General features: G+C 43.3%; 1 protein-coding gene and 1 pseudogene across 6 annotated transcripts in view; both read right to left on the minus strand.

Moving 5' to 3' along the window:
- The window catches only part of LOC140728501 (kalirin), a 723,603-nt gene that overhangs the window by 184,137 nt on the left and 526,682 nt on the right, over positions 1 to 12,784 (minus strand). For 5 of the 6 annotated variants that reach the window (XM_073047309.1, XM_073047304.1, XM_073047303.1 and 2 more), the window contains one exon: positions 10,742 to 10,988. In XM_073047309.1, coding sequence (XP_072903410.1) covers positions 10,742 to 10,988 — 247 coding nt within the window. Of the gene's footprint in view, positions 1 to 9,551; positions 9,678 to 10,741; positions 10,989 to 12,784 lie in introns of those variants that run through there. The other variant, XM_073047305.1, reaches the window with a different exon arrangement.
- LOC140728503 (neutral alpha-glucosidase AB pseudogene) lies at positions 9,256 to 10,027 on the minus strand (annotated as a pseudogene).

Consider the following 12,784-nt stretch of genomic DNA (forward strand, 5'->3'; position numbering starts at 1 on the left):
TATGGCACAGCTGTAAATCTGCCTAGAGCAGGCTGTCCTCAAAAACTGAGTGACCGTGCAAGAAGGGGACTAGAGAGGGAGGCCACCAAGAGACATATGACAGCTCTGGAGGAGTTACAAGCTTCAGTGGCTGAGATGGGAGAGACTGCGCATACAACAATTGTTGCCCAGGTGTTTCACCAATTGCAGTTTTATGGAACCGTGGCAAAGAGAAAGCCTCTGTTAAAAAAAAACCCACATGAAATCTCTGCTAGAGTTTGCTAGAAGGCATGTGGGAGATTTTGAAGTCAGTTGGAAGAAGGTTCTATGGTCAGACTGAACAAACTTTGAAATTTTTTGGCATCTGACTTAATACTAAGCCAAACACTGCAGTCATCAAAAATACACCATCCCTACCGTGAAACATAGTGGTGGCTGCATCATGCTGTGGGGATGCTTCACTACAGCAGGCCCCTGGATGGCTTGTGAAGGTAGAAGGTAAAATTAATACAGGGAAATCCTGGAGGAAAAGCTAATGAAATCTGCAAGAGAACTGTGACTTGGGAGAAGGTTTCTTTTCCAGCAAGACGACCCCAAGCATAAAGCCAAAGTTAGACAGGAATGGCTTAAAAACAACAAAGTCAATGTCCTGGAGTGGCCAAGTTAGAGTCCAGACCTCGATTCAATTGAGAATTTGTGGCTGGACTTGAAAAGGGACATTCACTTACGATCCCCATGCAATCTGACTGAGTTTGAGCAGTTTTGTAAAGAAGAATGGGGGAAAATTGCAGTGTCCAGATGTGCAAAGCTGACAGGGACCTATCCACACAGACTCGAGGCTGTAATTACTGCCAAAGGTGCATCTACTAAATACTGACTTTAAGGGGGTGAATACTTATGTAATCAATTATTTTGTGTTTTATATTTGTAATTAATTTAGATCACTTTGTAGAGATCTGTTTTTACTTTGACACAAAAGAGGGGCGGTGCTTGGGATGACAGCACCTAACGGAGACTCCTTTGCTGGCATCTTTGGAAACAACTGTATTTCTATCTTTGATATCTCTTTTTTTTCTCTTTCAAGGTTCTTTTGAAGACCCTGACCTGGAGTTACATGCTGGTTTCACTACAATGGGACCCGGTCACAGGGCCTCACAACTGGTTACTTTTCGAAATGCCAGGGACACGGCCTGGGAGACTAATGCGCCTTCAGGGTGCTGGATTTTTGTGGCTGTGGAGGTGGGCTGATTCGAGGTCGGTGCCACCGCTTGGTGTGCCGTGGGAGTACATGGGAGATCGGAAGCAGCGAGCTGGCTGTGTGCCCAGAGACCCGAGTTCTTCAGGCGCGGAGCTCAGAAAAAAGTGACGCAACAGACTTTTAACACCATAAATCAGCAAGTTGTTTGTTATGTCTCCCCTCTCACCGTGAAATGGGGACACCTCTTTTTCTCTTACTAGGGAGAGAGAGAGCCTGCGGTATGTCGAATACCAGGTGAACGAGTAGTCTTTGGGGTGCTGCAAGTCTGTATCTTTACTGATGCTTTACTGCACGCTTGAGTGCTCGGTGGAGGGTGCTGATGCTTGTTTGCTGGTGGGGGTGGAGTGGTGAGTCGTTCCCTTGCTACTGCTTGGGCATGGGAGGGGGGAGCTGGAGGGGCTTTGGGGTTCTAACATTTAACTGTCATTCATTCTTTGGGGCACTCCTCTGTTTTCGTGGATGTTTGCGAAAAGAAAAGAATTTCAGGATGTATATTGTATACATTTCTCTGACATTAAATGTACCTCTTAAAACCTATTGAAAGAGATTTTTTTCTTTTTATCAGTGTCAAAAAATGCAAATTAAATCCACTGTGATTCAATGGTGTAAAACAATAAAACATGAAAACTTTCGGGGGGGGGGAATGAATACTTTTTATAGGCATTGTATATGTGCCTACGACTATTTGCACAGTCCTGTATGACTGGTGTTTCATGAAGAATCAGCCAGCTATCGTGAAAATGTACCTTCACAGGAGCTGCCAGACCTGCTGAGTTCTTTTAGCAGTTTGTTGATGAATCGTCAACCATAATTGTGTGGCAGTTTGTACTGTAGGAATAACTTCCTATGAGTGATGACAAACACGAGGATATCTGCAGATGCAGGAAATCCAAAGCAACGCTCACAAAATGCTGGAGGAACTCTGCAGGCCAGGCAGCATCTATGGGAAAGAGTCCTGATGAAGGGCCTTGGTCCAAAACACTGACTGTCCCCTCTTTTCCACAGATGCTGCCTGGCCTACTGATTTCCTCTGGCATTCCGTATGCGTTCCTTTGAATGTTGGTTCATCCAAGAGGGCATTTACAAGCTGCAGAGGACCCAGATGTCTAGGCTGCCAACGAAGATTATTAGACAAACAACAGCAAGTACTGGGTGCACTGGGTAACCTACAACATGTGGAATCATGCTACTTTGACATTGCCAGAAATAAGCATCACTTATGGACAATCAGTCCATTAAGTAACTCCGGGTGAGTTGGGGCATGAACATCTGTTTAATTGAGTGTGGATGTGAGATTAGCACTGCAACCGCATCAGCAGGACTTTCTGAATTTAAAAAAAAAGGTTACCTACAGCTGAAATTATTTTTTGAGAAATCTAGACATGAAGAACAGATCCCTTAGTGAATAACTGCTGAGTAATTAAAAAATCTTAAATATTAGAAAATAAAGCCAAACTATAAACAAGAGAAGGTCTTCAGATGCTGGGAATCCAAGCAACACACATGGATAGCCTCCAAATTGATGACATGAACATCAATTTCTTGAACTTACGGTAAGTGCCCCCCTTCATCATCCCCCATTCACATTTTTCAGAAAAGATTGGAGAGGGTCCAGAGGAGGTTTACAAGAATGATCCTGAGTTGACATATGAGGAGCATTTGATAGCTCTGGGCCTGTACTCACTGCAGTTTAGAAAACAGAGAGGGGAGGGGGAATGGGATTTGAATATTGAAAGACCTAGATAGAATGGATGAGAAGAGGATATTCCCAATAGTTGAGAATCTAGGAACAGAGAACACAGCCTCAGAATACAATATTTATTAAGAGAGAAGTATGGGTGGTGGGCTGGAGATATGCCTTTACCCAAGGTGCTGGGCAATCTTTCCCTCTGCAAGCCTGCAGGTCACCCTTAGGCAAGGTGTAGCACTTACTTAGACCCCTGATTAGGGTCACGTGAAGTCATGGGAGCAGGTGGTAGATGGTTGTATGAGGAGCTGGTGCATATCACAAGTCCTGGTTATATAGACCACTGATGCCAGGCAGACAATGTCTGAAGAGTATTGATGATGGCTGGGGTCATCTGTCTTGTAAAGACACTGCCCAGAAGAAGGCAATGGCAAACCACTTCTGTAGAAAAAATTATCAAGAACAATCATGGTGGTGGAAAAACCATAATCGCCCACATATCATGACATGTCACAAAACGAACGAACGACGTGTGACTAACTTGAATGGGTGTCAAGGAGAACAATGTACGATGTAATTTTCATGGATTTTAGCAAGACGTTTGAGAAAACTTCAAACAGAGAGCAGACCATAAAAGTTCTCAGCTGGTAATAGCAGGTATGAATTGATGACAGAGACATGAGAAAATTGTTCCTACAATTGTGCTTTACAGTGAGGAAGAAATTTTCAATTACATTGATGATCTGCATCTGGTCAGTTGAGCAAAAAAGAGGTAAATGAAATTCAGTTTTAAGTATGTGAAATGCTGCACATCGAAAAGAAACACACAGAAATACTAGAATGCCAAGAGGTATGGAGGAACGGGGTGTATATCTCCAGACCAATAATAATAGCAGGTCAGGTCAATTAGCTGATAAAAAGGCAGACTATATGCTTTCCTCATTTAACCACAGCACAGAATAAAGTAGCAGTAATATTGGAACTGCATTCATACTTGTTAGACCCTACTGTGAGTATAGTTCTGGTCAAGAAGGATGTGATTGCATAGGAAAAAATGCATTAGATGTTGATGAAGTCATTGCCAGGGCTGGATAATTTCAGCTATGATAGAGGATTGGGGAGCTAAGGTAGTTTGCCTTGGTACAGTGAAAATAGAGCTTGATTTAACTGAACTGTAAGCATGATGAAGGTTTGGAGATGCTAAATAGGAATTAATTATTTCCTTCAATGGAGGAGTCAAGAATCAGGCCAAATACTTAAAAATACTTCGCAGAGGGTGTAATGGTGACAGTGGCAATAACTCTCACCATACTTCATTAGTTCTTGGAGGTGCATGTGTAAAGCACTGTTTCATGGACGTAATACTGTAAAGTGCTATGTTGGGTTACTCTCTTTTGACTGATGTGGATATAGTAAGTCAAATATTTCACTTCTGTGTCATAACTTTATATGCTAACTGTCATGGGGAAATTCACCGCAAGAATCCTCCTTAACCTCACCTTCAACAGGCTCCTATCTGGAGTGGAATTAACCCAGAGGATTGACAGGAAGTTATTCAATTTACATTGCCTCCACCCTCTGCTGATACAAATGACACTATCTTCTGTGAACAAATTACAGTATATATGTAAATATTTGCAGGCCGAACTCCAAATTTTAGCTGGTTCTTTCACCAAACCAGATAAGGCAATGGAACTTGTTTTAATCATCTAGAAGTATGAGATCCTTCAGTGATTTCATCCACCCTCACACCCCACTGCATAACTCTAACTACTGAAATCAAAATCATAATTAGAATTTTAAAACATAGATCATTTTCCTTATCAAGGGATCTGACCTTCAGCAAAGGCAAATATCTGTGGTGAATTCCACCACCACTTCCAATGCATCAGCCCAGGAATCAATCATCTCACAAACAGTTTGAAGGAAGACCAAGATGTTGTATATCGTACTGAGATCATCAGGCATCAAACACGTGGACAACCTAAAAAAGGCACCTCAGAGGACAGGAGATTTAACATAAATGCTCCCTCTGTAAAGTTCGCCAAACCTGTTGATGTTATCGGCAAACTAATGCCAACTTCCTCTCCCAGGGCATCATTCCAGCATCAAGGCTCTATTTACACCCACCAGTTCCAATGGGCTGGCCTGTAATCGAGGGAAAACACCAAGGACATCTCCAAGACATACTCAAAAGCAGTAACACCTTAGTGGTTAGTGTGACCATATTACAGCTTGGAGCATTCTGGGGCTCAGTGCCATACTGTAAGGAGTCTCTGTATGTCCTGTCTATCGAATGCTGGGTTTCCTCCCACAATCCAAAGACATACCCGGTAGGTCAATTGGTCATTGTATATTGTCCCATGATTAGGTTAGGGTTAATCGGGGTTGCAGGGTTGCTAGGGCCTACTCCGTGCTATATCACAAAATAAATAACTCTTCACTAACTCATGGGTATCACTGGCCTCTTTGTCTAGAAGTGAAGCATACAGCAAGACACTAAGCACTTTGAGTCTCTCCAATAGGAGCATACGGAGGCCATGCGCAAACAGTGAAAGAAAACGAGTATAATCCAGGCAAACTACACATCACTGCATCAAGCTCCACCTGTACCAAAAGCTGTGGTCTTGCATCGGATATGTTAGTCACTGAATTGTAGTGAAAGCGCATTATTCTCCACCCCCAGCCTAAAAAGAAGTAACGGCCAATTAAATTTTATTTTAGTCCAAGTTGCAATGCTGCAACTTAACCTTTTCCTTATGGAGGTTAAGTGTTGTTTGGGAGGAGGAGGAGGCTATTGGAATTGGAGTAGAGGGATAAGGTTGCCAACGCTGCATTTTGAAAGTAAAGGACAGCCATGATAGATTATTCAGGTTTCAGGAATTATCACTGGGAGGTTAGATCGAGGGCAAACCTCCATCAGTTTGGAAGTGAGCAACAGTTTTTGGATGACAGCAAACAGCTGTCTGCTGGATTGCTGTGCAAGAATCACACTTGGCAGCTCTGATGTGTTTTTTTTTAAAGTTTCACAGCTTTCCTTCCATACTATCTTTTCTTGATGCCCATGTGTAATTCTTCCAAGGCCCGGGGCTTCTGGCGTGAGGCTCAAGGCTCCTCTTCTGTGATTCTATCCAATTTGAACTGAAGTGTGGGAACAAAGCCAGAGCCTACCTGGACCTAACCTGCCAACACTAAGGACTGTTGGCCAAGTGGTTAAGGCTTTGTTGCTGGCAATCTGAAGGTCATCAGTTCGAGCCTCAGCTGAGGCAGCCTGTGTGTCCTTGAGCAAGGCCCTTAACCACACACTGCTCCTGCATGTTTATAACCCAGTGCCAGTAGTTGGGGTGCAGTATGGTGCAAGACTGTGATCGGGTGGGGAGGTGGGAGGAATGGGGTGGGTGAGGCATAGAAGAGGAAATAAGATGCTGCAGGCAGAGAAAGAACAGTCTGGAAGGAGGATTGGAGGGCTGTTCAAACAGATGTGCGAGGGAAAATAGAAGTGTGGGGAAAGGAAAAAGGTGAAGGCGAAAGGCAAAAAGTGGTAAAGGAGGTTTGGGAGTACAAAAGGCTTCGGGAAGGGGCAAAACAGTGTGAGGAGGAGGAGTGAGTAGGGGTGAGAAGTGAGCAGGAGGAGAGTATGAGGATTGGAGGAGGTTGTGAAAAGTGGTGGAGAAGGAATGAGAATGGAGAAGAAAGTGTAAGGAGTGGGAGAGTGTGAGAGTGCAGGGAGTGTGTGATGAACAGGGAAGAATATGGCGTGAGGGAAAGGGAGGGTATGAGGGGAAGGGGTGCATGTGAGGAAACGGGGAGGGTGTGAGAAAAGGGATTAGAGGATGTGAGGGATGGCGGGGGTGTTGAAGATCTGCAACAGACAGAGATAAACAGAGGAGGGTTATACAGCAGTCTCTCCCAGACTCAGCTCATGTGAATGTCTGCAGGATTTGGTGTGACCCTCTGTGCATCTTCCAGCTACTGACAAGAGCAGTTTTGGGACACTCAATCAGAGATACATCTTAAGAATGCTATGAACAGTTGCTTTGATTTTCATTGAAGACAAAAATTGAATCTTTGCTCTCGAGGGCATTTATCAACCAAAATCTCCAGGATTCAAGCATTGCTTTTAAACAATGGGCCTGCTTCAAACCTTAGACTGCTCAATGAGACACCCTAACCCTAAACATCTGCAAACATGTACTGCTCATCCCTCACACTGCAATACAGCCAAAACATCTTCGTAGATCTCAACAGGCCAACTGTCCCATCCATTGATAGTGACGACATATTTACATTGTGTACATTATAAGCAGTTGCCATATACTTTCTAAAACCCCATGAGATCATATGCTGACATCGGTGCATACGACATCTACATTTAACTAGATCAAATTAAATCTTAGCATTTCTCCTTTTGTGGAAGCATAAACTTTCACAGGTCAACATCAAGCAAGCTGTTTTTACAAAAAACATAATCCCTCAGAAACGGATCACATTTAAAATAAAATCTTGTATATTTTAGAGGACAATACTGCAGTAATATAAAATAAAATCCTTCATAAAATTCCAAAAATGATCTTCAGCTATTCTAGATTCCATGATAAGTTCAAAATTTAAAGTTCAAAGTAAATTTATGATCAAAGTGTATATATATATATATATATATATAATAAGTCAGTATATACAATCCCAAGATTTGTTTTCTTGCAGGCATCCACAGTAATTCCAACAAGCACAATACAACCAATGAAAGATCATGGCCAACAGGATGGACAAACACCAACATGCAAAGGACAACAAGCCATGCATATATGGAGGACAAAGTAAAACAACAACAAAAATAAGACCCTAAAACCATAAGATATAGGAGCAGAGTTAGGCCATTCAGCCCATCAAGTCTGCTCCAGTATTTCATCATGGCTGATCCATTTTCCTTCTCAGTCCCTTTTTCCTGCCTTCACCCCGCAACCTTTCAAGCCCTGACTAATCAAGAACCTATTAACCTCTCTCTTAAAGACAGCCAATGACCTGGCCTCCACAGCTACCTACAGCAATGAATTCCATAGAAAAGAATTCCACAGATTCACCACCTTCTAACTAAACAATTTCCTTCTCATCTCTGTTCTAAATGGACATCCCTCTATTCTGAGGTTGTGACCTCTGGTCCTAGACTCCCCCACTATAGGAAGCATCCTCTCCACAACTTTGCTCTCCTTATGGCTTTTTAGTTGCCTTCTGTTGGTTTTTAAAGGCTTCCCAATCCTCTAACTTACCACTATTTTTTTTCTCTCTTATGTGCTTTCTCTTTTGTCTTTCCTTGTCAGCCATGTTTTCATCATCCTGCCTTAGAATACCACTTCTTCTTTAGGAGTATCTACCCAGCACCTTCTGATTGCTCCCAGAAACTCCAGCCATTGTTGTTCTGCCATCATTCCCGCTAGTGTTGCATTCCACTCAGCTTTGGCCAGTTCCTCCCTCAAGCCTCCATAACTTCCTTTATTCCACTGTAATACTAATATATCTGTCTTTAGCTTCTCCTTCTCAAATTGCAGGTATCATATAATGACCACTGCCTCCTACAGGTTCAAGTATGTTAAGCTCCCTAATAAAATCTAGTTCATTAAACAATAGCCTTTCCTCTATTGGGCTCAACCACAAGCTGCTCTAAAATCATTTCATAAACATTTTATAAATTCTCTCTCTTAAGGTCCAGCACCAGCCTGATTTTCATGATACCCTCATATTGAAATCTCCCATGACTATCTTAAGATTGCCCTTTTGACATGCATTTTCTATCTCCCATTTTAATTTATATCCCACATCCTGGCTCCTGTTTGGAGGCCTGTATAAAACTTCTATTGGGATCTTTTTAACCCTTGCAGTTCCTTAATTCTACCTACAAAGATTCAACATTTTCTGATCTTATGTCACCTCCTTCTAAGGATTTTATTTCATTTCTGATGAACAGAACCACCCCACCCACTTTGCCTACCTGCCTGTATTTCAATACAATATGTATCCTTGGACATTGATCTTTCAACCATGACTCAGTGATGCCCACAACATCATACCTACAAGATCATCTGCCTTAATCTGTATACTGCGTGCATTCAAATATAACACCTTCAGTCCTGTGTTCTCACTCTTTTGAATTTTGTCCCCATGTTACACTGTGACTCATTGATGCACCATCAATAACTCTCGGAGACGTGAGATGAGATATCGGCTTTTATTGGCTGGATGAAAGAACAAGCAGCAATTGACCACCACACTACATCCTGGAGACTGAGGCTGGGGCTGTGTCTCCAATCGCCTTTATACCGGGGTCCGTGGGAGGAGCCACAGGAGTAGTCAGCAGGGGGGGCGTGTCCAGACAGGTATATGTAGTTCACCACATTCACCCCCCCCCCTTTGTTTTAAAAGAGAGTCCCCATGGGGCGAAGTTTCTTACAAGTATATTTACAGGTTAAGTCTATCAGGTTCTTGATTTTACTGCACAAGCTACCGACTGTGCGACTAACTTTTTCAGTGTAAGAGTCCTTCTGCTTGCGTAAGTGCTCGAACACCATCAGCCCGCGCGAGTGTACGCTCAGCAGCAGCCCGTTGCCGGTCATGATGTCCATCCGGAACGGCTTGGAAGTGATGATCAGCTTGTACAGATTGTTGCTGAAGCCCAGCTCCAGGCTGCTCTCGTCCTTGCCAAGGACCGTTAGGGGTACGGTAGGTGGATCTCGTATTAATACATCTTGGACCTCGTATCTGGGTTTCAACGGAATCAGCTCGTTAATTTTCATCCTGGTCATATTTCCTTGTAGACCGTACACTTCAAGTAATAGAGGAACCTTACTGACTTCATTAATTATCTGCAGCTTGATGTTTTTCTCAGACACCTCCAAGGAGTTGAGCAGCGCTCGATAGGGAGAACTTTCTGTCTTACTGTTCCTCTGCCGCCTGCAGAATGAGCTTTGTTCGCAGGTTTTAAAGTTACTTCTGTCTACAGCTTCTGTCGTGACAATATAAAGAGTCACCCAGGCCAGGAGTACCCGCCGGAGGCTCAGCCGCCCTCCCGCCAGTGCCGCCATCTTGGGCCCCTTGGTAGGTCGGCAGGTCTCTGATAAGGGAGAATACTTTCGGACTTACTCTGGATAGGAGGATTTTGTACATTGTGGCAGGCTCAGTCACTGGAATCGCTTTCCAAGTATGATTGGAAGCATGCAAGCCAGAGTTCAAAGGCAAGAGCTGCTTCTGGAGCTTGGGGGTCCAAGTCTAATTTTTCCAGACGTAAAATACTTTCCATGTTTTAAAACTTCCAGCCAATAAAATTGATGCACCATCAATAACTCACGGAGACGTGAGGCGAGATATCGGCTTTTAATTGGCTGGAAGAAAGAACAAGCAGCAATTGACCACCATACTACATCCTGGAGACTGAGGGCAGGGCTCAGGCCTCAATCGCCTTTATACCGGGGTCTGTGGGAGGAGCCACGGGAGCAGTCAGCGGGGGGGGGGGGGGGGGGCGTGTCCAGACAGGTATATGTAGTTCACCACACTCATCTCACTTACTGCAATATTGCTCTATCATCTCCCTGTCCTTCCTGACAGTCTCACTACACACTGTATCTAGTTGTATAGGAACTGTCCCATCCCTTAGCCCTACCACTTTGACTCCTATCACCCTACCAATTTAGTTTAAACACTTCCCAACAGCTCTACAGAACCTGCAAGGAAGAATATTCATCCTCCTAATAAATAAATAAGCAATAAGTAACGAGAACATGAGATGAAAAGTCCTTGGAAGTAAGGCAATATAAAGCTGTAATTACCTTTTCCGGAAGGGAAGAAGCATTCCATCTCTACACTACTGCGGGAATGTGAAATGCAGAGTGTGCTACTTGGAACCAAGCCTTCTAACGGAGGGCTTCGATCTGTTGTACGTACTAAGCACCAGCCTGGCCTTTCACTTGGCTTCTCCAGTAGCTCAACGGTCTGCCCTGTTTGGATATTCAGTTCACTGCTGTTGTTTGCAATGAAGTCTTGTAGCACCACAGTTAATTCACAACCTCCAGAAAGCTGTTCAGAGAAGAAAAGTGGGCAATTAAATTTGGATACAATAATGTTCCATTTTAAACACTTTCAGAAGATCACAGTCGTCTCCTTTGTATTTACTTGTTTCTTTCTTATTATTTTTCCCATGAAATGTCAATAACATTACACACTGTTGTGAGTTTGTAGGATTATATTTAACTTACATTAACACATTTGCAGTTGTATATTGGAATCAGCACAAGATGATGCAATTAATTGGTTCAGGTCAAACTGTTAGAATTTCTCTGTGAAGAGGTTAAAGTTCTCACAAGTACAATGAAATTTCAGCTGCTTCCACAATAGTGATCCTCCAGGGCAGTCTTTTTATTTTAGGTTACATGGTCAGCATAACATTGTGGGCTGAAAGGCCTGGAATGTGCTGGAGATCTCTATATTCTATGTTCTACGTTTTATGAAAAGAATGCCATTAATTGATAAATAGTTTTCTCATTGCTCAAGAAATTCAGAGTTTATAAAGTTGGCTACCAACAGAATCTTCAGTTTAGATTAAAGCATTAAAATGAGTTACATTGATTAAGTAAGGTTGACAAATAAGGGAAATCACCCATTCCTCATATAATCCCCTTCATGGGTAGTTTCTGGGGATTGACTCCCAGTTTTATGAGGTTTAGTGTTGACTTTCAGGACTATGTGGGATCCACAAACTCTAGCACAGGTGGGGCAGGTAGTGCTGATTCAGTAGGTGAGTGAGTAATATGGGGTGTGATGTGGTCCTTCTGCTGTGTTTATCGAAAGGAGGTTCCCAGCTATGAAGAAAACATCTGAAAGATATAGCAACTGAGCCATTTCTGTCGCAGGCACAATATGCTGTCAAAATACATTTATTATCAAAGTGTGTATACTTTATACAACTCTGAGATTCATCTCCATACAGGCAAGTCAAGTCAAGTCAAGTCAAGTCAACTTTTATTGTCATTTCGACCATAACTGCTGGTACAGTGCATAGTAAAAATGAGACAACGGTTTTCAGGACCATGGTTTACATGACACAGTACAAAAACTAGACTGAACTACGTAATTAAAAAAACACAGAGAAAGCTACCCTAGACTACAGACCTACACTGGACTGCATAAAGTGCACAAAAACAGTACCGGCATTACAATAAATAATAAACAGGACAGTAGGGCAAGGTGTCAGTCCAGGCTTCGGGTATTGAGGAGTCTGATAGCTTGGGGGATGAAACTGTTATATAGTCTGGTCGTGAGAGCCCGAATGCTTCGGAGCCTTTTCCCCGATGGCAGGAGGGAGAAGAGATTGTATGACGGGTGCATGGGGTCATTCATAATGCTGTTTCCTTTGCGGATGCAGCATGTAGTGTAAATGTCTGTGATGGCGGGAAGAGAGACCCCGATGATCTTCTCAGCTGACCTCACTATCCGCCGCAGGGTCTTGCAATCCGAGACGGTGCAATTTCCGAACCAGGCAGTGATGCAGCTGCTCAGGATGCTCTCAATGCAACCCCTGTAGAATGTGATGAGGATTGCGGGTGGGAGATGGAGTTTCCTCAGCCTTCGCAGAAAGTAGAGACGCTGCTGGGCTTTCTTTGCTATGGAGCTGGTGTTGAGGGACCAGGTGAGATTCTCCGCCAGCTGAACACCTAGAAATTTGGTGCTCTTTATGATCTCTACCGAGGAGCCGTCGATGTTCAGCGGGGAGTGGTCACTCCATGCCCTCCTGAAGTCAACAACCATCTCTTTTGTTTTGTTCACATTAAGAGACAGGTTGTTGGCTCTGCACCAGTCTGTTAGCCGCTGCACCT

This window comes from Hemitrygon akajei, chromosome 5 (assembly GCF_048418815.1).
Source record: "Hemitrygon akajei chromosome 5, sHemAka1.3, whole genome shotgun sequence".
In the NCBI taxonomy this organism is placed as follows: domain Eukaryota; kingdom Metazoa; phylum Chordata; class Chondrichthyes; order Myliobatiformes; family Dasyatidae; genus Hemitrygon; species Hemitrygon akajei.